This window comes from Lytechinus pictus, chromosome 3 (genome assembly GCF_037042905.1).
Source record: "Lytechinus pictus isolate F3 Inbred chromosome 3, Lp3.0, whole genome shotgun sequence".
In the NCBI taxonomy this organism is placed as follows: domain Eukaryota; kingdom Metazoa; phylum Echinodermata; class Echinoidea; order Temnopleuroida; family Toxopneustidae; genus Lytechinus; species Lytechinus pictus.
In genome coordinates, this window is record NC_087247.1 from 1,641,390 (window position 1) to 1,669,160 (window position 27,771).

The 27,771-nt window shown below is 34.3% G+C and overlaps 2 protein-coding genes across 3 annotated transcripts in view; both read left to right on the forward strand.

The window, feature by feature from the left end:
• LOC129256037 (platelet endothelial aggregation receptor 1-like) overlaps nucleotides 1–13,824 on the forward strand; it is a 52,026-nt gene extending 38,202 nt beyond the window's left edge. Inside the window, exons 14-15 of one of the 2 annotated variants that reach the window (XM_064096133.1) lie at nucleotides 10,976–11,025; nucleotides 11,806–13,824. In XM_064096133.1, coding sequence (XP_063952203.1) covers nucleotides 10,976–11,025; nucleotides 11,806–12,131 — 376 coding nt within the window. In that variant the 3' untranslated portion in view covers nucleotides 12,132–13,824. The remainder of the gene's footprint in view (nucleotides 1–10,975; nucleotides 11,026–11,805) is intronic. The other variant, XM_054894347.2, reaches the window with a different exon arrangement.
• A 4,505-nt stretch (nucleotides 13,825–18,329) lies between these two features.
• LOC129256038 (uncharacterized) lies at nucleotides 18,330–26,805 on the forward strand. The gene is made up of 6 exons (XM_064097822.1): nucleotides 18,330–18,598; nucleotides 19,029–19,127; nucleotides 19,512–19,618; nucleotides 20,118–20,340; nucleotides 25,836–25,894; nucleotides 26,276–26,805. Exons 1-6 carry the CDS (start codon nucleotides 18,372–18,374, stop codon nucleotides 26,665–26,667), a joined length of 1,107 nt encoding a protein of 368 aa, XP_063953892.1. The 5' UTR covers nucleotides 18,330–18,371; the 3' UTR covers nucleotides 26,668–26,805.
• The last annotated feature ends 966 nt before the right edge of the window (nucleotides 26,806–27,771 follow it).

The window sequence follows — 27,771 nt, forward strand, 5'->3', positions numbered from 1 at the left end:
CTTTCCTAACTCTTTTGTCATCTGCATTTATAGTTCTTGTACTTGCCTTTCTCTTTTTTCTCTCCACTTTTCGCCACTCCATTTCACTCTCAACTTCTGTAGAACTCTCTCTATCATTTGTTTTATTGAGATGAGATTGGAATATACCTTGTTTTCTATTACTGCTCGGGGTATTCGTTACCTTACCAATTGCGGCTTGGTAATACGCTTCTTCTCCAGAAGAAATATCTGTCTCTTCCGTTTCCATTACCTCTGTTTGGATAGTTTGAATATTATTAGAAGTACCGTTAACATTGGGTTTTGTTAGTATGCTGGTTAGTTTACTGTAAATGTGCTTTTGAATTTCGCTGACAGGCTTACCAATCCGCTGTCCGAATCGAAAGAGTTGGTTCATAAGCTTCTCAGACGACTTTCGCTTTTGCTGAACTAAGATTCGTATATTCCAAATTCATATATATCCACAGATCAGTGGAAAAATATCCTTAATATAAGGAAGAAACGTCCTTAATATAAGGAAGAAAGAGCGAAGGGGGTAAATGTGACTCAAATAGTGGATCTGAAATTATACCTACCAACGCTCTCCTAGTCTCGTTCTACGTTTCATTTTTCTATCTCCCTTTTCCCTCCAAAATAACCATGCTACCGATTACTGTTCGTCACAATGAGAGAAAGTAAATTATTTTTATTTATCGAAATTGTAGCATCTAAATTAAATTCATTTATACATCTTTTTCAAATATTTGGGTGTTGATTCTCACCAGGGTAAGCGCCCCCCAAAAAATATATGGTCAACCTGTCTTTTTTTTTTCTTTATATGGATCCTTTTCTGCTACGCTATTCGCCAGAAAAAAAAATTAAAAAAAACTGGCGAAAAAAATTAATAAAAATTTTAGGGGAGGGGTATAGGTGTAAGATTGAGAGGGGTTTGTCGGGACACGTCAAACAAACGTGTTTTTTTTTTTAGGTGGATGCCTCAACGTAAATTCTCATTCTATTTCCTCAATTTCCGGCGAGGAAACTTTTAGTTCATTGTTAGTTTTAGCGTTTGAACTGATTATGCTTTTGTCGAATTTTCAGTGCAAACATTTTCACATGGGAGAGAAAGAGAGAATGAGATGAAGAGCTTCCAAAACCTAACATGACAAATTCATTCTATAAAATGGCGTGAGTTACAATTTGAGGTGGGGGACTAGTATTTTATAATTCTTTATAAGTAAATATTCATGCAATAGCAAAAGCGCACATTATGGTTTACATTATACCTTTTTGGTCTATTTCCTCTTTTGTCCCTCTCATCATTTCTGTCGTTTTATCATTCTACTATACATCTATCTCGATTTGCATTTTCTATTCTTTTTTAAAATCTCACTTGCATCTTCTTCCATCCCTATATGTATCATCACCCAGGGGAAATTGTATTTTTTTTGTGAAGAAAGCACTGTCATGCTCAAGAAGAAAATGTTCTTGCCATGTCTTAAGCGCCTGCCATGTTTTGTCAATAAATGAGCAAACATTTACTTTTTTAATGTTACTGTCCTAATATGAAAAGCAGTAAGAGCTTTTTGTATTGCTAAATACGAGAAGCATTCAGTAGGTCATCCTGCCGAAATATACTAATCTTCCCTTTATTCAGGGCGTTGGCTATTTGTCCCCTGCTCTTTTTATAAGGAATTTGTTTGAGCGTCCGCCATGCCTTTCTTTTTGTTTGGGGAGTGCCGAGACCAAGAACTGCATGGACGTTTTCATTTTCAAAAGAGCATGAGGATAAACGGTGTTCTAAATTCCTTTATTTTCTGTTTGTTTCCTTTGAAATAGAAGACAAAAATAAGAGCAATATTGGATGAGAGAACGAGAGAAAGCGGGGGGGGGGGTCAAAAAATTACCAGGGGTCCGTTTTATATAAAATTTGTTTACAAATTTTCAATAACACTTGAAAGCTACTGAAATCCTTCTATTTGACTGGCGGATGGTAAATTTGTTTAAATTATTGAGCATTTGTCAATATAAAATGTACATGTATAATGTATTTATAAAGCGGTACCGATTGGGGATTTCCTCGTTTTCCCTTTCTCTGGTTTCTAACCTGTAACCAAATGTATTATCTACCGCTTTCATTCCCTTATATTTATCGTCTTTCTATATCCCCTCCCTTCTACACCTTTTTTCGCTGAGTTCTTCTCATTTAAATTATATCTGTATCGTCTTCCTTCTTTCCGATTTGGATTACGAGGTATATACCCGCCCCCATTCCTCCTCAATCCTTTCTGATTTTTCTTCTCAGTACCTATCATTTTACATTACATCTAACGTCTCCCCCCCCCCTCTCTCTCTCTCTCTCTTCATCGGAAACGGTTCCGAGAGAATGCCTCGTTTTTGCCAACTTTTATCGGAGATGGTTGGATTTGTGGGCCTCTCGTTTTATTGCATCGAGGTCATCATGTCGAAAAATTTTGGGGGGTTTTCCCCCAGTTTCTCAAATAATGTCTCGAAAAACCTTTTTAAATTACTATTGTAACTGTCATTTCACAATGAATTCTATATCATCTTCCATTTTCTATATTGATAACATGGGTAGATATCTTTCGCAAAAGACAATATGATCGATGATGATCATCATCATCGTATAAAAATGCACAACTAAACTATTTTTTGTGAACTTGGGGCTTAGGGTAATGGGAAGACAGAGGCCTCAATCTTTCACTAAAAGTAATTTTCTTTTTTAGATTTTTTCATAAATTATATGTCTCATTTAATTCGATTTTCCACGCAGCTATTATAATGATAAAATAATTGTGTTCCTGAAGTTTGCGCACCGGTATTCGATTTGTAATATCCTGAAATTATTTCAAAGTGTTAAACGAATAAAAGTGACTAAAATTGTAAGTCTGAAATCATACCTCCCGACTCTTTTCTTGTCACTTTCTAAGTTTCTTTCTTTATCTTACTATTCCCTCAAAAGAGCCATGATAGCAATTACTGAAAGAAAGAGAAAGTAATTTTTCTTGAATAAATTATAGCATCCGTAATCATAAGTGTTTTTTTTTTATTTGTTCTTTCGTTTTGTTCGATTATCTCCTTCGTTTTGTTATATTGTCTCCTTGATTTCACAGCCGAAAACAAAGTAATATATAAATCATAAAAAAAAACATTCACAATAGTTAGAATTCATTTTTGTCTCTATCGTTTTAATCGTTCAATCTCTTAGTAGAGAGGCAGCGGAGTTGGAAGGAAGTTTCAGTCCTCACCCCTTTCAGCAAACATGTACAAACAAATCCGAAGTCTATATTAATTTTTTTTGGGAGGGCCGGTCCACTCCCTCCCACATTCAGCTCAACCCCTCCATTATAAAAAACGCTCAATGGCCCCTGTTTTTTATTTTTAAAAATCAGATATTTTGGTTTTGATGCTAACCGTAAGCGCCCCAAATGTTTGTTTGCAGTAACGGAAACAATTTGTTTTCCTCTATGAATCTTTTTTACCACGCTATTCGCCGGAAAAAAAAAAGAAGAAAGAAATTGGCGAAAAAGTAGGAAAATCAATAAAATTTGGGTCGGTATCAACATTTTTTTGTAGGTGTAGGTAACACATGAATAAAAGTTTGTAGGATTGAGAGGGTTCTATCGGGTGACACGCCAAACAAACAAATTATCATCCTGTATCATTCTGTTTCCTCCATTTCGCGCGAGGAATCTTTTAGTTCATTATTGGTTTTATCATTTGAAGTGATTATGTTTCCGGCAACTTTTCAATGCAAAAGTTTTCATCTGGGAGAGAAAAGGAAATAAGATGAAGAGCTTCTAAAACCTAACCTATTATAAATTCATTCTGTTAAATGACATGAATTAACAAATTTTGATTTTTTTTTTGCCGCTCCACCCCCGTCCCACAGCTCAACCCCTGCACCATAAAAAAACATTGCTGTCCCTGTATAACATCTTTTTCCAAATATTTTGGTTTAGATGCTAACCATGGTAAGCGCCCCAAATGCGAATTTTTTTTTGGGGGGGGTCGTAACGGGGAAAAAAAGTGGCCAGGACGGTCTTTATTCTTATCTTTTCTACCGCGTTACTCGCAATTAAAAACAGAAAATCGGAGAGAGGAGACAAACAAGCAATATTAGAGTGTAGGTCAGAACATTTCCATCTGGGGGGGGGGGGGGGCAAGGTCAAACAAGAATAATGATAAAAAGGGTCTGGGGACCGAGATGCGACAAACAAACGTTGTGGGATTTTTTTTAAAAGTAATCTAACCAAAAAAATAAAGTCATGTTGTTATTCGTTTAAGTAGATATTCATGGAATTTTAGCAAAAGCGCACTTGTCTATTCCCCCTTTTATCTCTGTTTCTCATTCTCTCTCGTTCTCCGTGACATCTGAACATATTTTATCTATAATTTCCCTAAATGACTCTTCGTTCATCCGTATATGCATCATCACCCAGGGGTAGCGCTTTTATGCAATATGAATCACTGACGGATGTCATGAGCACCTGTGCTGTCGGTAAATGAGACAATTTTTTTTTTAGATACGGTATATTGGTCCAAAATAAAGTATTCATAAAAGCTTTTTGTATTGCTAAGTACGAAAAGCATTCAATGGGTCATCCTGCCGATGAACACTAATCTTCCTTTTGTTCGGGGCGTTGACCATCTGTATCCTGCTCTTTTTGGAAGGAATTTGTTTGAGTGGCCGCCCAGAAATTTTTTGTTCGGGTAGTGCCGATATCATGAACTACATGGACGTTTCCCTTTTGAAAAGAGCAGAAGATGAATGGTGTGCTTTACTGCTTTCTTTTCTCTTTTTTTTTCAGAATAGTAGACAAAAATAATAAGAAGGGGGATGATGGGGAGGGAAAAAGTTCAAAAGTGCACCGAGATCAGCTCAAAGTCCTAAGACTTTACAAGCTTTTTGTTTTTCTGAAAATACAATCGATCGATGAAACCAAGAAGATATCATTCTATCTAGAGTGATATCTTCTTGATTAAACAAATAAGACGAAAATGGTGAATAAACGCGTAGCTTATTACGTGACGATCTTGCAGAAAAGATGTTAGCGTATATCTATCAGAACAACGATATGGATCAAATCACGTGATCAGAACAAATCACGTGATCAGGCCTTGTGCGCGCGCGTACGTGCTCGTTACAAAATTTATCCTCCCCGTCAGACTCCAGCGAAAGAATTGGGTAAAGTTGAAATGATTTCCTTTTTTCGGGATTTTTCCCCACGTAGCTGTATATTTTTTTTAATCTGTTATCGAAATAGGTTTATAAAGGAAATAGTGGCAGAGGTTTTAGTACATAACAATTACGAAAAAACTAAAAAACTTCATTGAATTAAACCAAACATATCTCGGCTTCTGTAGAAGCCCGTCGTAGCTAAGTGAACGACTCACTGGGCTTCTGTGGAAGCCCGTCGCACGCAAAGGGACGGGCTTCCACAGAAGCCCAGTGAGTCGTTATAAGTTAAAAACATCCTAATTATAAGAGGAAAAACATCCTTAATATAAGGAAGAAACGTCCTGAATATAAGGAATAAACGTCCTTACTATAAGAGAAAAATATCATTAATATAAGAGGAAAAATATCCTTAATATAAGGAAGAAACGTCCTTAATATAAGGAAGAAACATCCTTAATATAAGAGAAAAACATCCTTAATATAAGAGACTAACATCCTTCATATAAGGAGAAAAACATCCTTAATATAAGAGGAAAAAAAATCCTTTATATAAGGAATAAACGTCCTTAATATAAGAGAAAAACATCCTTAATATAAGGAAGAAATATCCTTAATATAAGATAAAAACATCCTTAATATAAGAGAAAAACATCATTAATATAAGGAAGAAACATCCTTAATATAAGGAAGAAAAATCCTTAATAAAAGATAAAAACATCCTTAATATAAGAGTAAAACATCCTTAATATAAGGAAGAAACATCCTTAATATAAGGAAGAAACATACTTAATATAAAAGAGAAAAAAACGTCCTTAATATAAGGAAGAAACATACTTAATATAAGAGAAAAACGTCCTTAATATAACAAAAAACATCCTTAATATAAGATAAAAACATCCTTAATATAAGAAAAAAACGTCCTTGATATAAGAGAAAAACGTCCTTAATATAAGGAAGAAACATCCTTAATATAAGAGGAAAAACATCCTTAATATAAGGAAGAAACGTCCTTAATATAAGATAAAGACATCCTTAATATAAGAGAAAAACGTCCTTAATATAAGAGAAAAACGTCCTTAATATAAGGAAGAAATATCCTTAATATAAGATAAAAACATCCTTAATATAAGAGAAAAACATCCTTAATATAAGGAAGAAACATCCTTAATATAAAAAAGAAAAATCCTTAATATAAGATAAAAACATCCTTAATATAAGGAAGAAACATCCTTAATATAAGGAAGAAACATCCTTAATATAAGTTAAAAACATCCTTAACATAAGAGGAAAAACGTCCTTAATATAAGAGAAAAACATCCTTAATATAAGGAAGAAACATCCTTAATATAAGTTAAAAACATCCTTAATATAAGAGGAAAAAAAACCTTAATATAAGAGGAAAAACATCCTTAATATAAGAGAAAAACGTCCTTAATATAAGAGAAAAACGTCCTTAATATAAGGAAGAAACATCCTTAATATAAGATAAAAACATCCTTAATATAAATGAAAAACGTCCTTAATATAAGAGAAAAAACGTCCTTAATATAAGGAAGAAACATCCTTAATATAAGAGAAAAACGTCCGTAATATAAGAGAAAAACGTCCTTAATATAAGGAAGAAACGTCCTGAATATAAAAGAAAAACGTCCTTAAAATAAGATAAAAACATACTTAATATAAGAGAAAAACGTCCTTAATATAAGAGAAAAACATCTTTAATATAAGGAAGAAACATCCTTAATATAAGATAAAAACATCCTTAATATAAGAGAAAAACGTCCTTTATAATGAGAACGTTTTTTCCTTATATTGAGGATTTTTTCTCTTAAAATAAGGATGTTTTTATATTGAGAACGTTTACTTCCTTATATTGAGAACGTTTCATTCTTCTATTAAAGAAGTTTTTACCTCCTTATAATGAGGACATTTCTTCCTTATAATGAGAACGTTTCTTTCTTATATTGAGAATATTAACTTCCTTTTAACGAGAACATTAACCTCGTTATATTGAGAATGTTTCTTTCTTATATTGAGAACATTTACCTCCTTATAACGAGGACGTTTCTTTCTTATATTGAGAACATTTACCTCGTTATATTGAGAACGTTTCATCCTTCTATTAAAGAAGTTTTTACCTCTCGTTACAAGGAAGTTAATATTCTCGTTATAACGAGGATATTTACTTTGTTATATTAAAGACATTACCACCTTATAATGAGAACATTTACCTCGTTATAACGAGAACATTTATCTCGTTATAACGAGGATATTTACTTCGTTATAACGAGAACATTTACTTCTTTATAACGAGGATATTTACCTCGTTATAACGAGGATATTTACCTCGTTATAACGAGAACATTTACCTCGTTATAACGAGAACATTTACCTCGTTATAACGAGAACATTTACCTCGTTATAACGAGGATATTTACCTCGTTATAACGAGGATATTTACTTCGTTATATTGAGAACATTTACCTCGTTATAACGAGGATATTTACCTCGTTATAAGGAGGATATTTACTTCGTTATAACGAGAACATTTACCTCGTTATAACGAGGATATTTACTTCGTTATAACGAGAACATTTACTTCTTTATAACGAGAATATTAACCTCGTTATAACGAGAACATTTACCTCGTTATAACGAGGATATTTACTTCGTTATAACAAGAACATTTACTTCTCTATAACGAGAATATTAACTTCCTCATAACGAGAACATTTACCTAGTTATAACGAGGATATTTACCTCGTTATAACGAGAACATTTACCTCCTTATAACGAGATCATTTACCTCGTTATAACGAGGATATTTACCTCGTTATAAGGAGGATATTTACTTCGTTATAACGAGAACATTTATCTCGTTATAACGAGGATATTTAATTCGTTATAACGAGAACATTTACTTCTTTATAACGAGAGCATTTACCTCGATATAACGAGGATATTTACCTCCTTATAACGAGAACATTTACCTCGTTATAACGAGAACATTTACTTCGTTATAACGAGGATATTTACTTCGTTATAACGAGAACATTTACTTCTTTATAACGAGAGCATTTACCTCGTTATAACGAGAACATTTACTTCGTTATAACGAGGATATTTACTTCGTTATAACGAGAACATTTACTTCTTTATAACGAGAGCATTTACCTCGTTATAACGAGGATATATACTTCGTTATAACGAGAGCATTTACCTCCTTATAACGAGAACATTTACCTCGTTATAACGAGGATATTTACCTCGTTATAAGGAGGATATTTACTTCGTTATAACGAGAACATTTACCTCGTTATAACGAGGATATTTACTTCGTTATAACGAGAACATTTACTTCTTTATAACGAGAGCATTTACCTCGTTATAACGAGGATATTTACCTCCTTATAACGAGAACATTTACCTCGTTATAACGAGGATATTTACCTCGTTATAACGAGGATATAAGAGAAAAACATCCTTAATATAAGGAAGAAACATCCTTAATATAAGATAAAAACATCCTTAATATAAATGAAAAACGTCCTTAATATAAGAGAAAAAACGTCCTTAATATAAGGAAGAAACATCCTTAATATAAAAAACGTCCTTAATATAAGAGAAAAACGTCCTTAATATAAGGAAGAAACGTCCTGAATATAAAAGAAAAACGTCCTTAAAATAAGATAAAAACATACTTAATATAAGAGAAAAACGTCCTTAATATAAGAGAAAAACATCCTTAATATAAGGAAGAAACATCCTTAATATAAGATAAAAACATCCTTAATATAAGAGAAAAACGTCCTTGATATAAGAGAAAAACGTCCTTAATATAAGGAAGAAACGTCCTTAATATAAGAGAAAAACATCCTTAATATAAGAGGAAAAACATCATTAATATAAGGGAGAAACTTCCTAAATATAAGGAAGAAACATCCTTAATATAAGAGCAAAACATCCTCAATATAAGGAAGAAACATCCTTAATATAAGATAAAAACATCCTTAATATAAGAGAAAAACGTCCTTAATATAAGATAAAAACGTCCTTAATATAAGGAAGAAACGTCCTTAATATATGAGAAAAAACGTTCTAATATAAGGAAGAAACATCCTTAATATAAGAGAAAAACATCCTTAATATAAGAGGAAAAACATCCTTAATATAAGAGAAAAACGTCCTTAATATAAGGAAAAACATCCTTAATATAAAAGGAAAAACATCCTTAATATAAGAGAAAAACGTCCTTAATATAAGGAAGAAACGTCCTTCATATAAGAGAAAAACATCCTTAAAATGAGAGAAAAACATCCTTCATATAAGAGGAAAAAATCCTTTATATAAGGAATAAACGTCCTTAATATAAGAGAAAAACATCCTTAATATGAGGAAGAAACATCCTTAATATAAGATAAAAACATCCTTAATATAAGAGAAAAACGTCCTTAATATAAGAGAAAAACGTCCTTAATATAAGGAAGAAACGTCATTAATATAAGAGAAAAAACGTTCTAATATAAGGAAGAAACATCCTTAATATAAGAGAAAAACCTCCTTAATATAAGAGGAAAAACATCCTTAATATAAGAGAAAAATGTCCTTAATATAAGGAAGAAACAAACTTCATATAAGAGAAAAACGTCCTTAATATAAGGAAGAAACGTCCTTCATATAAGAGAAAAACATCCTTAATATAAGAGAAAAACATCCTTCATATAAGAGGGAAAAATCCTTTATATAAGGAATAAACTTCCTTAATATAAGAGAAAAACATCCTTAATATAAGGAAGAAACATCCTTAATATAAGATAAAAACATCCTTAATATAAGAGAAAAACGTCCTTAATATAAGAGAATATATAAGGAAGAAACATCCTTAATATAAGGAAGAAACAAACTTAATATAAGATAAAAAACGTCCTTAATATAAGGAAGAAACGTCCTTAATATAAGAGGAAAAACATCCTTAATATAAGGAAGAAACGTCCTTAATATAAGATAAAAACGTCCTTAATATTAGTTAAAAACATCCTTAATATAAGAGGAAAAATATCCTTAATATAAGAGAAAAATATCCTTAATATCAATAACGAATAATAAAGACTTTTGCAACTTGTTTTGACTTTTTTTACGTATAATTAAAATTGTAATGCGATTTTTTTTATTTATTAAAAGTGATGTCCACATATGCATATTAAAAATGCATAAAACAATGAGAATATTGGTAAACATGAAGTCTATTTTGTTAATTCTTTTGTACCTTGGAACATATTGTCGTGTAAACATTATGGGGGCAACTGAAGAGTATTACATTTAAAGCAAATAGGCTGAATGGTCTAATGGCTCATTTTGGATAAGAAATTAGGAAGTTGTTCGGTGTCTAGATCTAATAAATGTGACACCTTGGTTTAAATTTTATTCAATTCAAGAGGGCAATAATAAATGTTTGAATATTAAACGACTAAGAGGGGCCGAGGAATAGTCACATTTCTAAATCCTCTGATTATTAAAAAATCTTTATGTGGCACAGTCAAGTGATATCGTGTTATATTGTGTAGCGTCTGGCATGTTCAAACACTTTGAAAATGTGCCAATTCATTTGCCCTTAAAATAGTAATTTTATTGTTGATTAGCCATTTTTCATATTGTAAATGAATATCGGATTGTATATTTTGAAGAAAAAAACACAGACAGAACATGTCACACGGTGAATAAAATATTCAAATCAGGCCTCTCTGTTATTTATTTTCGTGCTTTAATTCTTTTGCTTTACTTTACTTTTACTTTCAGATGTCGCTCGAAGTCAACTGTCAGAGCAGAGGGAATAGTGAAACTTAGTCGTAAGTCATCATTACAGTATTTCAATTCAGTCAATATACTGATTTTTACTGGAGACAGTCTAGGAATTTTAGGGGGGGTTGGTCAATGCGAATTCTTGTCAGTCAGCCTATAGGATTTGTAAGGATTGGGGGTTACAGACTTACAGTAACACTGTTGGTTGCCTTTCTTTGTAGACAGGTGGGAAAAAAATAACATACTTTAAGTTGCATCCAAAAGAGGGGTATTCAATTTAGAAGATAAGACAGCAATCATTAGAAATAAATCCTATCGTATTTCAACAGTTTATTTTCCACTCGGTACCTGAATTGGACATGTTTTGAAATTCACGTCATCGAATGTGTCATTCGCCATGTTCAGGAGTAGAGGGCGGGCAACCAAATTCTAATAATCAGGGGGGAGTACATACCTATCCACCGCTTTGTCTATTGCAGGCTACAGTCTCAGTCCACATGTGATACGATAACTGCATTCCGTCTATATGTCGTCTAACAACGGATCGGTTGTCCACTTCGTGTGAATTCCAATTTCGTCTGATCCTCACTTTGCCCAACAACACTCCATTTAATTGGGAGATCTGTTTAAAAAAAAATTAAAAACAAAATGGAGGAAACTACGTAGACAAAATAGCAACTTTTTATGTATTTTGGAAAAAAAATACAATTAGCTAAAGACTGATGAGCAATGATGAAAAAAATGATTGATAAACATAAAAGAAAACCAATAAAAGCCAATAAATATTCTTCTCATGCCTTATTTAATGTATTTTTGTTATATCCAAGATCAATATGCCGACTGCAACGGTGGAAAGGAAGAAGGTGTTTATGCTGAAATAGTCGACACGGATGGCGGATACGAGATTCCCATGCTCGACGACCTTGACAAACCATCGACATCATCATCATCACCAACAAGAAAACCTCACTGTGAAGTCAATTATTACCAGACTCCGCCTGTTCGAGCGCCATCTAATGACGTAACATTGCCAAGTCCGACAGTGACGTCGAACCAAATGGATAGCAATGGATATCTGCACCTAAATGAAAGTAGGTCGCCACCTCCGGAATACCAAACTATCATTACTAAAAACCAATGGAATCTCAAGTGAGGGTATAACGTCTCAAAAGGAGTATTGTCATTTGAAACAAGAATGCAACAATGGAGACTTTCATTTTCCTGTAAAGTTCTTCGCATGCCAAGTAAAAATTGGCATACCGTGTGAGATATATGCAATGACATGCTACTGACTGCGAGGAATAACTTTTTTTAAACATACAAGGGTGCCTTATTTCGATTTGTAAACGATTATCCTACATATTTACCATAAAAGAAAAAAGAATGTTTAATCCTAGGAAGTTAAGGAGTTGTCCCCAGTGGCGCAATGAGGCAAATATGTTGATGGGCTTAATTTTGTATACAAAACAGTATTGAGGTGGATTCGTTAGCAATTAGCGAAGCGAGTGAGTAAAAAAAGGGGTCTTTTTACACATCATTGATTTTGTAATAAATGATATTCAATGGAACTATGCTTTTGTAAAATATGGAACATTACATGATTTTTATCAACGGTACATTTGGTGAAAAATTATTGGGGTCAGCATCCACCCCCATCAAAAAGTAAGAATAAATAAAATAATAAAACAACAAAAACACCAGCATGCAACTGTCACCAACCAAGGTTGTGTTTTAATCATCCGACTCTATTTTTGGTTCATTTAGAATTATTATAAACATTGACGAAAATACATTGATCTGATTTGTAGCAGTACTGACTAAAAATGTGGCATGATTATTGAATGCATAATTTGTCGCTGCAGTTCATATGTGTAAAAGTGTACTTATATTTATGTTATATTAGTCAGTACTCGATATATGGCGGGGTGGTTTTGTATATATGTACGTCATTGTACAGTGTAAATGACCGAGGCATCGTTTCACAAAACCATGCACATTTTCTTGTTTAATCCTACTGCCAAAAAAAGGAGAAAGTGATGGTGTACTGCGCCCACTGCGACATAAAAAAAAAAAAAAAAAAGTTCACACCTAGTTACCAATAATGCATATAGCATTTCCAATTATTTGCTTTCGTTTTGTACAACGGCTCCCTCTACGACGATGGAATTGGCATTCTGCGCTTGCGGAAATTCGGAAACAATGTAATAACTGCACAGATATAGCTGTCAACAGTCGAAGAAGCACCCGTCGTCCAAAACGATTCCCTTTAACATGTTTAAAATTGTATCGTTGATGTTTCCATGAAATGATGCCTCTTAGATAATGCATGATAGGTATGCTGACAGATAATAATAATGATTGTGAGTGCGTGAAAATAACAAAATTTTAGTTCTGACGACCCCATATTGCTTAAAGGAAAGTCATAACCAACTCATAACCATTAATGAAAAAATACCAAGCAAGAAATCAAGGTTGGAGTGCCATCCATTATATGATAGTCACAGTGGGGATTAAAAATGTATACACGAAAAATTGAGGGAAAATAAATTGTCATACTTGTACTCACTCAAAGTGATAGATGTTGCTGAATAGCCTACATAGGCTTCCATGAAATATGGAAATGTATAAGCTTAATGAATATGACATATTTTATTGTTTCAAGTCACGTCTGTTTATTTTATCGATGTATGTAAAATAAATGCAAAGAATTGACTAAATAAATCGACATTGCTTAGATTTATTTTAATATAGAGATTTTCGAACTACAATACATGTACGTACTGTAGAATTCAAGCGCAGTGTATTAACACATCAGGTTCGATAATTAAAACGAGATTTGATGAATTAAGTTGACAAATGTTGGTAGAATGATGTAGTAGAGGTTTGGTAAATTGAAATTGAGAATTTATGAAAATGAAAAATGATAGGAAATAGAAGCAGTGTGAGAGAAAGATAGGATGAATGTAGATAGAGAGAAAGATAAAGGACCTAGGAGACAGGTGGGGAGAATAAGATATAAAGTGAATGTGTGTGGGAGAGGTTGAAGGGGTGTGTGTGTGTGCGAGAGAGAGAGAGAGAGAGACTAAACAGGGAGATGAAGAGGAGAGGTTTTATAGGATTGAAAGTTATTGAAAAAATATATACATTTGGTTGCGACTATGCTTTATGCAATTATTGTAAAATATTGTAGCCAGGAATTTTCAACGGAGGAGGGGGGCGGGATTGGTTGAAAGAACGATCAGGATAGGAGTGTGGATAGGTCAATCCCATTCCACTTTACAGCAATTTTGTAACACTTTTACATCAAAGTGTAATTTTCTGAACGCTGAAATTCAAATATATTCAGAGAAGTGTCGCAACCACGAATCGGGAAGAATATGGGAGGGAGAGTGTATGGTAGAGACGATCGAAAGAGAGAGAGGGGGGATATTCCTCTGCAGGAAAGAACACATGTGTCACACATTTAGTTTTATATACAGTGTGTTCACAAAATGGACCATGTGAAATTGTCGATTGTATGCTTACATGCGCGAGCGAGTATAGCGACCAATTAAAAAAAACGAATAACACATCTATTTATAGGGCAGTGAAATAAAAGACCGCTTTAATGTTTTCAATAGTGAAACTATATAGAATTTTGAGCTGCATTAGTCATGTGAGTGAATAAAAAACGATATGTGGGATTGCTATTAATGATCCCTTGAGTATCCAAACATCTCAACATAACCACATCGTAAAGTAGGACTATCAAAATATTTAAATTCGAAGAGTCATGTCGACATAATGTTTTTAGATTAGAAGATAAAAGATTGTTTTGAGAGATGTTCCACTTATTCCAACACTATCAAAGATCATGCTGTCAAATTGTAGTATATGCTTCCATAAAGCGACATCTTTTTCCGGTTACACGAAGAAATCAAAACAAAAATGAACCGTCGGATCTTAAACTTTTGGGGAACAAATATTATACAGAGCAGGCAGACAGTCATGACATGGGGGTTCCAAATTTATAAGGGAAGTAGAAGTGCTGGGTGTCTTAAACTCAAGTCAGTCTGAAAGCAAACATCGCACAGATTTATATGTATCTTTTTTTAACGGTATCATTATTTATCCCTTGATGAAATTTTGATCCCAAAAGGAAGGATTTCACGGCAGTCGGATAACTGTATTAATATTGCATAAACAATGAGGTACATTGGGTGGTTCAAAGTTTGATGCGTCGTCCTAACAACGCATAAATATTAAACACAAACGATGTTTGTATGATTAGTGGATTTTTAAGTCTGTGTTTTCTAAGGAACCACGTCAATGCCAATCCGTTTTATTTTGTGTGTCAAGAGCGGAACTAAAAACTTCTTTCCTAACATGTGACGTGTTCTTCACTTGCTCGAACTGCCCCTCAATTTTTCTACAAATTTTCCCCATCGCAATGAAGTTCATAACTTCATACATACGTTCATACTCTCCTTGTTAAGACTTTGTGCATTTCATTTTATGATTACGCATGGTGCTTTTTCTTTGGATTTTTGTTCTTCAACTACTCAATTAAAAAGCCTGGTGGTAAAATAACATAAATCAACCCAGTGTGCTGGGGTGGCCCCACAGTAGAGACAGGGGGGATCAACCGCCCATGGCCCTGGAAAGCAGGGTGCGGGTCAGCACCCTTTAAAAATTTGGCTGTTATGGTATAATATAGGTATATCAATAGGCTTCATTTTAACTCAAAACAACAGTCATATATCCCTTGGGAGATGTTGACAAAATATGATTCTGGAATGAAGACCTTTGTTTTACCAGAACCTCCTCTTGGAAAATCTTTCTAAGCCCCACGACCGCCCTCATTATTTTTCAAGTGGTGGGAGAAGAAAGTAGATGGAAAATAAAGTATAAAAATGGGTCGATAAACTCTAAATATCCCTGTTATCATGGTTATTCAGCTCAGTGAGACACTGGTTCAGAGAGCCCACAACAACTTTGGGATGGTTATGAAGATGATCGGTACCAAGACACGCAAAGTACTACAATTAAAAATATTCAATGGACCAATTTGTGTTGAATGCTGGTGCTGGTGCTGTGGCAACACTGCAACATGATCTTTCATAGCCAAATTATATAGACGAAAATGTTTAGGGATGTACTTTAAAAGGGTGATTAAAAAATATTTAACAAAATAAAGATAAAAGCTGTTTAAATAATCTATACAACGTTGTTTACTATAATATTAACCATATAATAGTTGTTTTAACAGTTCAAATAAATCTTTAACAACAAAGAACTACTGTAAGGTTCAGATAGTAAAAAGTGTTGTATACAATTTTAAACGTTTTTACTCTGTGCACTCAAAAAAAAGTTAATCCAATATTGGGTAATATGGGAACATGTATGGTTGGTGGGTAAAATTATATAGAGCGTTGTGACCCAGTACATTAGTCGAAACAGAGGGTCGTGGGTTCAAATCCCAGCTATGGCGTAATTTCCTTCGGCAAGAAATTTATCCACATTGTGCTGCACTCGACCCTGGCGAGGTGAATGGGTAACCCGATAGGATTTGTTCCTTGAACGCTTTAGCGACTGTTAATATGGCGGCTTAGCTACTGCCGGGGTAATAATATGATACAAAGTATCAAAGCGCAGTTGAGTATAGGCACATAGTAACTGCGCTATATAAATGGACATATTTTTATTATTATTTACCACATACTTTGTAAATTTTACGCAATGTTGCGTTGAAATTTACACTTTAAATTTGCATTTTGCCCAGTATGAGGGGAAAATTACACGGCAAACATGCTTGTTCCCTTTAAACCCAATATTGGGTAAACTTGTACTCATTTTTTTAGAGTGTGTGTAGTAGGTCAATGCCGAATCTCGGTAATCTTTTCACGTGCTTCCCACCACCGACATCATACCTAATGATACTGGGGTACAGATGGGGGCTTCGAGGCATTTTGACCCGTCAACATTTCAACGACCGAATAGAAAAATAAAAAGAAGAAAAGATAAGGAAATAAGGTAAAATATGACATTATTTGCTGTGTATGAGTTAAGGGGTGCAGTGCAGTAAAACAGAACGCAGAAACAAATGTGACGTTTCTTCACTTTGAAAATAGATAGAGAGAGAAAGCGACAAGTTTAACAAACTTGTAACGTCATGATCGTCGCATTTAATGGAGATTTTGTGATTTGCTTAAAATATTTTTTTTTATTTGTTCACAACCCTTTCTTCCTCTCCCTTGTCATTTACCCCCCCCCCCCAAGTGTATTTGAATACAAATTCAATTGTATTATGGAAGATAAATGGCAGGGGTGATTTACGAAGGAGTAATAACTCATCTGCTCATTGATTTACAATAATTTTATAATTTTAATAACTTTAAAAATATCAAACTTGGTTTTATTTTGATCAGTCGCCACGGGTGTTGGGTGGGTAAACAATATCAAATATTATGAGTATGAGCAATTTCAAACAAGTGAAATTATTAGTCGGCGAAATTGTTGAAGGATGACTGTTCAAATTATATTTGGATATTGTATATACGCACGATGAGTGGGAGGACGTTTCCTCTTCTGAATTTTCTGGGCCATCACATCCGATGGTCCTGTTAACCCAAACGAAGCGAGCTGGTGGAGGTGTCTGCTCGTTGGTCCTGAAGAATAGGATAAATAGGACCTGGTATCCAACTACCAAGTAACAAAGCTCAAAGGAAAGCATCAGAGATTTGATCCAGCAGCAGAGGGTGACGAAGTTGGAAAGGCAACGCAAAACAAAAGAAAGAATCTCAAAGAAGGTACGTTACTATATTTTTATTCGAGGAATCTGGTTTGGCCTGATGATCGCAGAGCGATTTTAAATTTTATCGATGCTTACTTATTGTAAGTTTTGTAACGTAAACGAATGGTGTTGATAAATAATTGATTTCGATTGCAAGGACTAAGTGAGGGGATAGTGGTGTATCAGTTTTATTACGTTATTGATATAGAACTTAGACCTTAACAATTGTAGTATGGATAAATTATTTCACTAATATGAGTTTTTAAATGCACTATTTGTACATTTTTTTTTAACAATGACATCACACACACTGACATCATCATTGCCGGGATTGTCGGGAAAATAAAAACAAACAAAATAAACAGTCGATCTTCTGATTGCTTACTTTAAAAAAAAAATTGGAAATAGGGTAAAGCAAAATAGATTTTATATAAATTTCGTTAATGTAATTAAAGTGGATTATCTTCCCATTTTACTGCAGCGCATGCTGTTGACAGTGTTAATTAGTTAACTCAAATTTAGGCATTTTACATTACAGATATCAGTTTTCAACAAGACTGAATAAAGATGAATCACAGCATTAGCATAATCTTAGCCACAGTGGCCTTGGTCGTCGCATCCATGGTCGGTGCTGCCCCAGGAGGAAAACATGGACCTGGTGGACATGACCACGGTCCCGGCGGCCACGACCACGGACCAAGACATGATCACGGTCCTCGTGGTCACGACCACGGACCCGGGCATGAGCATGGTCCTCGGGGCCACGACCATGGCAACGATCGCGATCAACCAACCGAGGCCAACGAAGTGGCTTCTCTCGAGCCGGGAAGATGCACCAAAATTGTGAGGTAGGAACATGTCTCAATAAATCATGCTTTAAACGAGTATACATCCAGCATATCTCACCATTATATTAGTATAAAACGCTTAATAGTAAGAAATATTTATCTGGTCAAAGAAAAAAGTTAATTCTGAATCTTGAAGCTGACAATGGGCCTTTATGATTCACCGCATATCTAATGGGGTTCACTTTTTGCCACATTCGAAGCTGAGTTTATGAAAAAAAAATGCGTTCATCAGCACCACTGTCACCATGCTGAAATACAACGATATTAAATATCTGCAGAGGTGTAATGCCAACTTACATAACATTTGATCCTATTTTTCTTAAACATTGCACTATCAGGTATTTATAAGGGGAAAAGTGTTGCTGTTGTTTTTTCCTTCAAGCCACGTTTGAAATTTTTTTAAATTATTTTACCGAATTTTTACATACAGCGCTACAGTCACAGTGACGCAATCATACCAAACTCGAAGAAGAGTCGCAACGAGGACAAGGTGCGGATGGCTTCATTTGGCACACTGCAGGAAATACAGGTGAATATGTTATCCTCGACATAAATTCATCCAACCAATGGTCCATGCATGATGGCCTACACAGCAATAAACTGAAGTGTTAACCAGTGTACATAGAGCACCATACCAGTCATTTTCATCCGGTGTTAAATTATGTGTTAGTTCAACATACATTATAACAACACTTGGGTTGTTATTGAATACTCTTTGGTGTTATGTTCAAACTCTGGAATCTTTTAATCTTTTAATTTTTAAAACTTTGGCTGTGGGCCTCTGGGAAACGAACTGGCCCCTCCTCGACTACTCTACCCTTCCTTTTGCCTGTCCAAAGATGGATAGAAGTTCAATAAATATGATAATTTCATTATCTATCATTATTTCTTCTTCTGCTTCCGACATGTATAGGTGGAATCCTCACGTGGCGTACAGGCAAGTAACCAAACTCGTTTACGTCAATGTTCGCAAGTGTTGTGTTGGATTCATGGAGGTCAACGGAGTTTGTGAACCCCAAGGTATTTTTTTCATTGCTAATCATATACTTTGTTATAATAAAGATACTCTTACACTCTTCATAATAACAAAATATAAATTTAAGCTGTATCATGGTTTATATCTGGAATTTAGCCAGCATTTATTCTCGATCCCTCAAAAAAAGTACGAGGTTGGAAAGTCACTCAGAATATTTCGGATGTCAATATTTTTAACAACATAACGTATAATTGTATATCTGCCATTTCGAATACACGTGTAATATCATTCAAGTGGAAAGATCCTTCCCATTTTTTGGCTCTATAAGTAAACAGCGTTGCTGCTTTTTAGCTTACTGATCATTTTCAGTCATTACTGACACCTATAGAAGAATATGACTATTTATCGAATAATTATGCCAAATGTCCATTATTTCCTAATTCATAGGTATTACATTATACATAAATATTGTATTGTTTAAAAATTATAATAAAAACATAATATTAAAGCGGTAAATGTTACTTGTATTTTTTTTTAATATAGGAGGGCGAACCTTACCACCGCCGACCACCATCATCACCGCACCACCGAACTCAACAACTCCTCGTGATGACAGCATTCCCGATGACGAGATGATGATTATTGATAATTCCCTGCAGAAGTTCGTCTTCTTCGTCATCGTCCTCGTCGCTATCCTCATCATTGGTATTGTCATCGGAGCCGTGGTCGTCCACCTGTGCGGGGGAAGAAAGGAGGTTATGAGAAGGTATGTTTCATAAGAATTATATGAGCAGGGCCACATTTCATAAAACTCTGCAGGTTACTTAAATAGATGCAAGAACATAACCATAAGACATGATTTTAATTGATGCTTATTAACAGGTTCATGATATTTCAAGAAATTGGTAGGTTATATACTTGTAAGAAACTAAACATTCTGCCCTTTAAACTGTCATTATAAAACAGATTCATTTTGGTCCAAGCATGTGTTATTGATCATGACATACATGTCATGATCAATAACACAAATATGAGGTGGAATTTTTTTAGTCCTCAACATTCATCCTTCTACACTAGCCTCATTTCTTCTTTTTAAGTTTTAAAAATTCCTCCTTGTACATTAGCCTCATTTCTTGTTTATAAGTTCTCAAAATTCCTCCTTGTACACTAGCCTCATTTCTTCTTTTCAAGTCCTCAAGTTCCTCCTTGTACACTAACCTCATTTCTTCTTTTTAGTCCTCAAAAGTCCTCCTTGTACACTAGCCTCATTTCTTTTTTTTAGGTTTTAAAAATTCCTCCTTGTACACTAGCCTCATTTCTTGTTTTTAAGTTCTCAAAATTCCTCCTTGTACACTAGCCTCATTTTCTTGTTTTTAAGTTCTTAAAATTCCTCCTTTTACACTAGCCTCATCTCTTCTTTTTAAGTTTTCAAAATTCCTCCTTGTACACTAGCCTCATTTCTTCTTTTTAAGTTTTAAAAATTCCTCCTTGTACAGTAGCCTCATTTCTTGTTTTTAAGTTCTCAAAATTCCTCCTTGTACACTAGCCTCATTTTCTTGTTTTTAAGTTATTAAAATTCCTCCTTTTACACTAGCCTCATTTTTTCTTTTTAAGTTTTAAAAATTCCTCCTTGTACGCTAGCCTCATTTCTTCTTTTTAAGTATTCAAAATTCCTCCTTGTACACTAGCCTCATTTCTTCTTTTTAAGTTTTCAAAATTCCTCCTTGTACATTAGCCTCATTTATTGATTTTAAGTTCTCAAAATTCCTCCTTGTACACTAGCCTCATTTCTTCGTTTTAAATTTAAAAAAAATCCTCCTTGTACAGTAGCCTCATTTCTTGTTTTTAAGTTCTCAAAATTCCTCCTTGTACACTAGCCTCATTTCTTCTTTTTAAGTTTTCAAAATTCCTCCTTGTACATTAGCCTCATTTCTTGTTTATAAGTTCTCAAAATTCCTCCTTGTACACTAGCCTCATTTCTTCTTTTCAAGTCCTCAAATTCCTCCTTGTACACTAGCCCCATTTCTTGTTTTTAGTCCTCAAAATTCCTCCTTGTACACTAGCCTCATTTCTTCTTTTCAAGTCCTCAAATTCCTACTTGTACACTAGCCTCATTTCTTCTTTTTAAGTTTTCGAAATTCCTCCTTGTACACTAGCCTCATTTCTTGTTTTTAAGTCCTCAAATTCCTCCTTGTACACTAGCCTCATTTCTTGATTTCAAGTTTTAAAAATTCCTCCTTGTACACTAGCCTCATTTCTTGTTTTTAAGTTCTCGAAATTCCTCCTTGTACACTAGCCTCATTTCTTGTTTTTAAGTTCTCAAAATTCCTCATTGTACACTAGCCTCATTTATTCTTTTTAAGTAATCAAAATTCCTCCTTGTACACTAGCCTCATTTCTTCTTTTCAAGTCCTCAAGTTCCTCCTTGTACACTAGCCTAATTTCTTGTTTATAAGTTCTCAAAATTCCTCCTTGTACACTAGCCTCATTTCTTCTTTTCAAGTCCTCAAGTTCCTCCTTGTACACTAGCCTCATTTCTTCTTTTTAGTCCTTAAAATTCCTCCTTGTACACTAGCCTCATTTCTTGTTTTTAAGTTCTCAAAATTCCTCCTTGTACACTAGCCTCATTTCTTCTTTTTAAGTTTTCAAATTTCCTCCTTGTACACTAGCCTCATTTCTTGTTTTTAAGTTCTCAAAATTCCTCCTTGTACACTAGCCTCATTTCTTTTTTTTTAGTCCTCAAAATTCCTCCTTGTACACTAGCCTCATTTCTTGTTTTTAAGTCCTCACAATTCGTCCTTGTACACTAGCCTAATTTCTTGTTTATAAGTTCTCAAAATTCCTCCTTGTACACTAGCCTCATTTCTTCTTTTCAAGTCCTCAAGTTCCTCCTTGTACACTAGCCTCATTTCTTCTTTTTAGTCCTTAAAATTCCTCCTTGTACACTAGCCTCATTTCTTGTTTTTAAGTTCTCACAATTCCTCCTTGTACACTAGCCTCATTTCTTCTTTTCAAGTCCTCAAGTTCCTCCTTGTACACTAGCCTCATTTCTTCTTTTTAGTCCTCAAAATTCCTCCTTGTACACTAGCCTCATTTCTTGCTTTTAAGTTCTCAAAATTCCTCCTTGTACACTAACCTCATTTCTTCTTTTTAAGTTATCAAAATTCCTCCTTGTACACTAGCCTCATTTCTTCTTTTTAAGTCCTCAAGTTCCTCCTTGTACACTAGCCTCATTTCTTCTTTTTAGTCCTCAAAATTCCTCCTTGTACACTAGCCTCATTTCTTGTTTTTTAGTCCTCAAGTTCCTCCTTGTACACTAGCCTCATTTCTTGATTTCAAGTTCCCAAAGTTCCTCCTTGTACACTAGCCTCATTTCTTCTTTTTAAGTCCTCAAGTTCCTCCTTGTACACTAGCCTCATTTCTTCTTTTTAGTCCTCAAAATTCCTCCTTGTACACTAGCCTCATTTCTTCTTTTTAAGTTTTCGAAATTCTTCCTTGTACACTAGCCTCATTTCTTGTTTTTAAGTTCTCGAAATTCCTCCTTGTACACTAGCCTCATTTCTTCTTTTTAAGTTATCAAAATTCCTCCTTGTACACTAGCCTCATTTCTTGTTTTTTAGTCCTCAAGTTCCTCCTTGTACACTAGCCTCATTTTCTTGTTTTTAAGTTCTTAAAATTCACCCTTGTACACTAGCCTCATGTTCTTGTTTTTAAGTTCTTAAAATTCCTCCTTTTACACTAGCCTCATTTCTTCTTTTTAAGTTTTCAAAATTCCTCCTTGTAAACTAGCCTCATTTCTTCTTTTTAATTTATCAAAATTCCTCCTTGTACACTAGCCTCATTACTTCTTTTTAAGTCCTCAAGTTCCTCCTTGTACACTAGCCTCATTTCTTGTTTATAAGTTTTTCAAAATTCCTCCTTGTACACTAGCCTCATTTTCTTGTTTTTAAGTTCTTAAAATTCCTCCTTGTACACTAGCCTCATTTTCTTGTTTTTAAGTTTTAAAAATTCCTCCTTGTACACTAGCCCCATTTCTTGTTTATAAGTTCTCAAAATTCCTCCTTGTACACTTGCCTCATTTCTTCTTTTTAAGTTCTCAAAATTCCTCCTTGTACACTAGCCTCATTTCTTCTTTTCAAGTCCTCAAGTTCCTCCTTGTACACTAGCCTCATTTCTTCTTTTTAGTCCTTAAAATTCCTCCTTGTACACTAGCCTCATTTCTTGTTTTTAAGTTCTCAAAATTCCTCCTTGTACACTAGCCTCATTTCTTCTTTTTAAGTTTTCAAATTTCCTCCTTGTACACTAGCCTCATTTCTTGTTTTTAAGTTCTCAAAATTCCTCCTTGTACACTAGCCTCATTTCTTTTTTTTTAGTCCTCAAAATTCCTCCTTGTACACTAGCCTCATTTCTTGTTTTTAAGTCCTCACAATTCGTCCTTGTACACTAGCCTAATTTCTTGTTTATAAGTTCTCAAAATTCCTCCTTGTACACTAGCCTCATTTCTTCTTTTCAAGTCCTCAAGTTCCTCCTTGTACACTAGCCTCATTTCTTCTTTTTAGTCCTTAAAATTCCTCCTTGTACACTAGCCTCATTTCTTGTTTTTAAGTTCTCACAATTCCTCCTTGTACACTAGCCTCATTTCTTCTTTTCAAGTCCTCAAGTTCCTCCTTGTACACTAGCCTCATTTCTTCTTTTTAGTCCTCAAAATTCCTCCTTGTACACTAGCCTCATTTCTTGCTTTTAAGTTCTCAAAATTCCTCCTTGTACACTAACCTCATTTCTTCTTTTTAAGTTATCAAAATTCCTCCTTGTACACTAGCCTCATTTCTTCTTTTTAAGTCCTCAAGTTCCTCCTTGTACACTAGCCTCATTTCTTCTTTTTAGTCCTCAAAATTCCTCCTTGTACACTAGCCTCATTTCTTGTTTTTTAGTCCTCAAGTTCCTCCTTGTACACTAGCCTCATTTCTTGATTTCAAGTTCCCAAAGTTCCTCCTTGTACACTAGCCTCATTTCTTCTTTTTAAGTCCTCAAGTTCCTCCTTGTACACTAGCCTCATTTCTTCTTTTTAGTCCTCAAAATTCCTCCTTGTACACTAGCCTCATTTCTTCTTTTTAAGTTTTCGAAATTCTTCCTTGTACACTAGCCTCATTTCTTGTTTTTAAGTTCTCGAAATTCCTCCTTGTACACTAGCCTCATTTCTTCTTTTTAAGTTATCAAAATTCCTCCTTGTACACTAGCCTCATTTCTTGTTTTTTAGTCCTCAAGTTCCTCCTTGTACACTAGCCTCATTTTCTTGTTTTTAAGTTCTTAAAATTCACCCTTGTACACTAGCCTCATGTTCTTGTTTTTAAGTTCTTAAAATTCCTCCTTTTACACTAGCCTCATTTCTTCTTTTTAAGTTTTCAAAATTCCTCCTTGTAAACTAGCCTCATTTCTTCTTTTTAATTTATCAAAATTCCTCCTTGTACACTAGCCTCATTACTTCTTTTTAAGTCCTCAAGTTCCTCCTTGTACACTAGCCTCATTTCTTGTTTATAAGTTTTTCAAAATTCCTCCTTGTACACTAGCCTCATTTTCTTGTTTTTAAGTTCTTAAAATTCCTCCTTGTACACTAGCCTCATTTTCTTGTTTTTAAGTTTTAAAAATTCCTCCTTGTACACTAGCCCCATTTCTTGTTTATAAGTTCTCAAAATTCCTCCTTGTACACTTGCCTCATTTCTTCTTTTTAAGTTCTCAAAATTCCTCCTTGTACACTAGCCTCATTTCTTCTTTTCAAGTCCTCAAGTTCCTCCTTGTACACTAGCCTCATTTCTTCTTTTTAGTCCTCAAAATTCCTCCTTGTACACTAGCCTCATTTCTTGTTTTTAAGTCTTCAAATTCCTCCTTGTACACTAGCCTCATTTCTTGATTTCAAGTTCCCAAAGTTCCTCCTTGTACATTAGCCTCATTTGTTGTTTTTAAGTCCTCAAATTCCTTCTTGTACACTAGCCTCATTTCTTCTTTTTAGTCCTAAAAATTCCTCCTTGTACACTAGCCTCATTTCTTGTTTTTAAGTTCTTTTTAAGTTCTAGGGTTATGACGACGGAATGCTGCTTCGATTGGGAAAAGAGAGGGATGGTTGGTATGGGTTGTCGACTAGTCGGATAATCATATCCTTGAATATCACATATTGGAGTATAAACAGGATACAATTTCAAGCACACATTTGTAAAGATTTAACATGTACATTAAGTGGAACTATTCTGCAATTACACTTTACAGAATATCAACACGAAGATTCAACAGGAAAACGAGGAAACAAACAACTAAAGATCTGAACGGTAAGTTGATTTAGTTTATGATTATTGATATCAAGATTTCAATGGTCGTCTTTTACAATAATCCTCCAAATTTGATTGAAATATGCCCAAGAAATAACTTTGATACTGTGACAATCATAACGTGACTAAACCTTGCCTCATGGGAGTGGTCTAGATCCAAACCAACCTTTGTTCTTAACATTGATATCCATTAATCAAAGAAGGCTCAGAAGGTTTCATCGCATTTTCATCGATATTTTGATCAATTGCAGAGAGAAATGCTTGCCTGTCCTAGATTCAACTTCATTCATTCCCAAATCTAGTGAAAGATCCCCTTTAGATGGTTTGATATCAGTTGATAGCCATATATCTTATGATTGATATTTTCTATTGACCTTTCAGGAAAATCATGCGGCAAGACACCTGAGGATGACCCACCCCCTCGCTATCAGAGCTTCAATGAACATGATAAACAAACCCCATCAACAGGAGTAGCCTACCATCCACATGGTCATGGTCATTCCAATGACCACGCCCATGGTCACAGCTATGTTCAAAAACATGGACACACTCATGACCAAAACCATGGTCACACCCACAACCACCCCCACTACCAACCCACCGCACCAACGTACGATGAGGAGTACGCTAACGCCGATATGATGGATGCCCGACCAATAGTAGCACTTCCGGTTCCGGGAAACGGCGTCCAAGCAAAGAGCTGCAATACACAAGCCGGGTACTTGGAGATCTACGAGTCGGAGCCTAAACCTACCAAACCTGGACATCACTAAGAGGCTCCAATTATTTCATGAGATGCCGGAGAGTAGAACAATGGAGGCTTAATGATTGAACGGCAAACCACAGATTAAGAAACTTTAAATTGAAGAAATGGGCAAAACTAACCCATATTCTATGTGTCATTTATTATACTCGCACAAAATCATATTTTGTGTATCTATTTACACTTATTGTACTTCATCGTGTGATTATAACGGATGTTTAATCGATGTACATATCCAATAATATTCTCTCTGTCTGAATAAATGATAACGATTTGAAAATTTGCATATTTTTACTCATTTCTACGGCACATCGTAATTGATAACCAAAATGAAAGTTACAGGATGGCCTACAAGTTGCGTGATAGATTGATTGATCGATTGATTGATTGATAACTTCATTGATAGATGAATTATTTGATGGATGGATTGATTGAAAGATTTTTTTTCTATTGATTAATTGATAAAGAAAAAGATAAAGAGAGAGAGACAGATTGAAGGATCGTTTAATTTTGTCATTTGATTATTTGACATTTGATTTTATCTAATTCAATTTATTGTTATTGTTTGGTATCATTGATTGATTGATAATAGCAGGAATGATTGATTGATTTATATTACTGTTTATACATAGATATAGATAGATTGGTTGGTTGGTTGTTAGAAATATAATATGAATATTTGGATAGGCAGACATATAGATATATCGATTTACTGATTGATTGACTAATTGATCCACAGATACATGTATGTACATTATATAGTTCAAAGTCGAGTTTGCGATTGAGTAAGTGAAGGGAAAGGAGACAAAGACTTACTTATAGGAAGAAGAGAACGGAAGGAAAGAGTTTTTTTGCTTTGTAGTAATCTTTATCATTCATTCAAAATTCATACATACATAATCAAGAAAATATAAAACAAAATGATAATTGCAACTGTGAGTACAGCAGCTGTGAATAATTTTGTTTTATAGTAACATTTATTATTCATTCATATAAAATTATTATTCATTCAAATAAAATTCATAATTTGATAATTCAAATTCAAAATTCATGGTGTGATAATAAACATATTGAATAATACATGAATAATAAACTACATATACAGTGCGTATCA

Coding starts and splice junctions, on each gene's coding strand:
- LOC129256038 (XM_064097822.1), top strand. CDS start 18,372: ATGGTCGGTGCTGCCCCAGGAGGAAAACATGGACCTGGTGGACATGAC. Junction 19,128..19,511: donor GCACACTGCAGGAAATACAG/GTGAATATGTTA, acceptor CGACATGTATAG/GTGGAATCCTCACGTGGCGT. Junction 25,895..26,275: donor AACAACTAAAGATCTGAACG/GTAAGTTGATTT, acceptor TTGACCTTTCAG/GAAAATCATGCGGCAAGACA.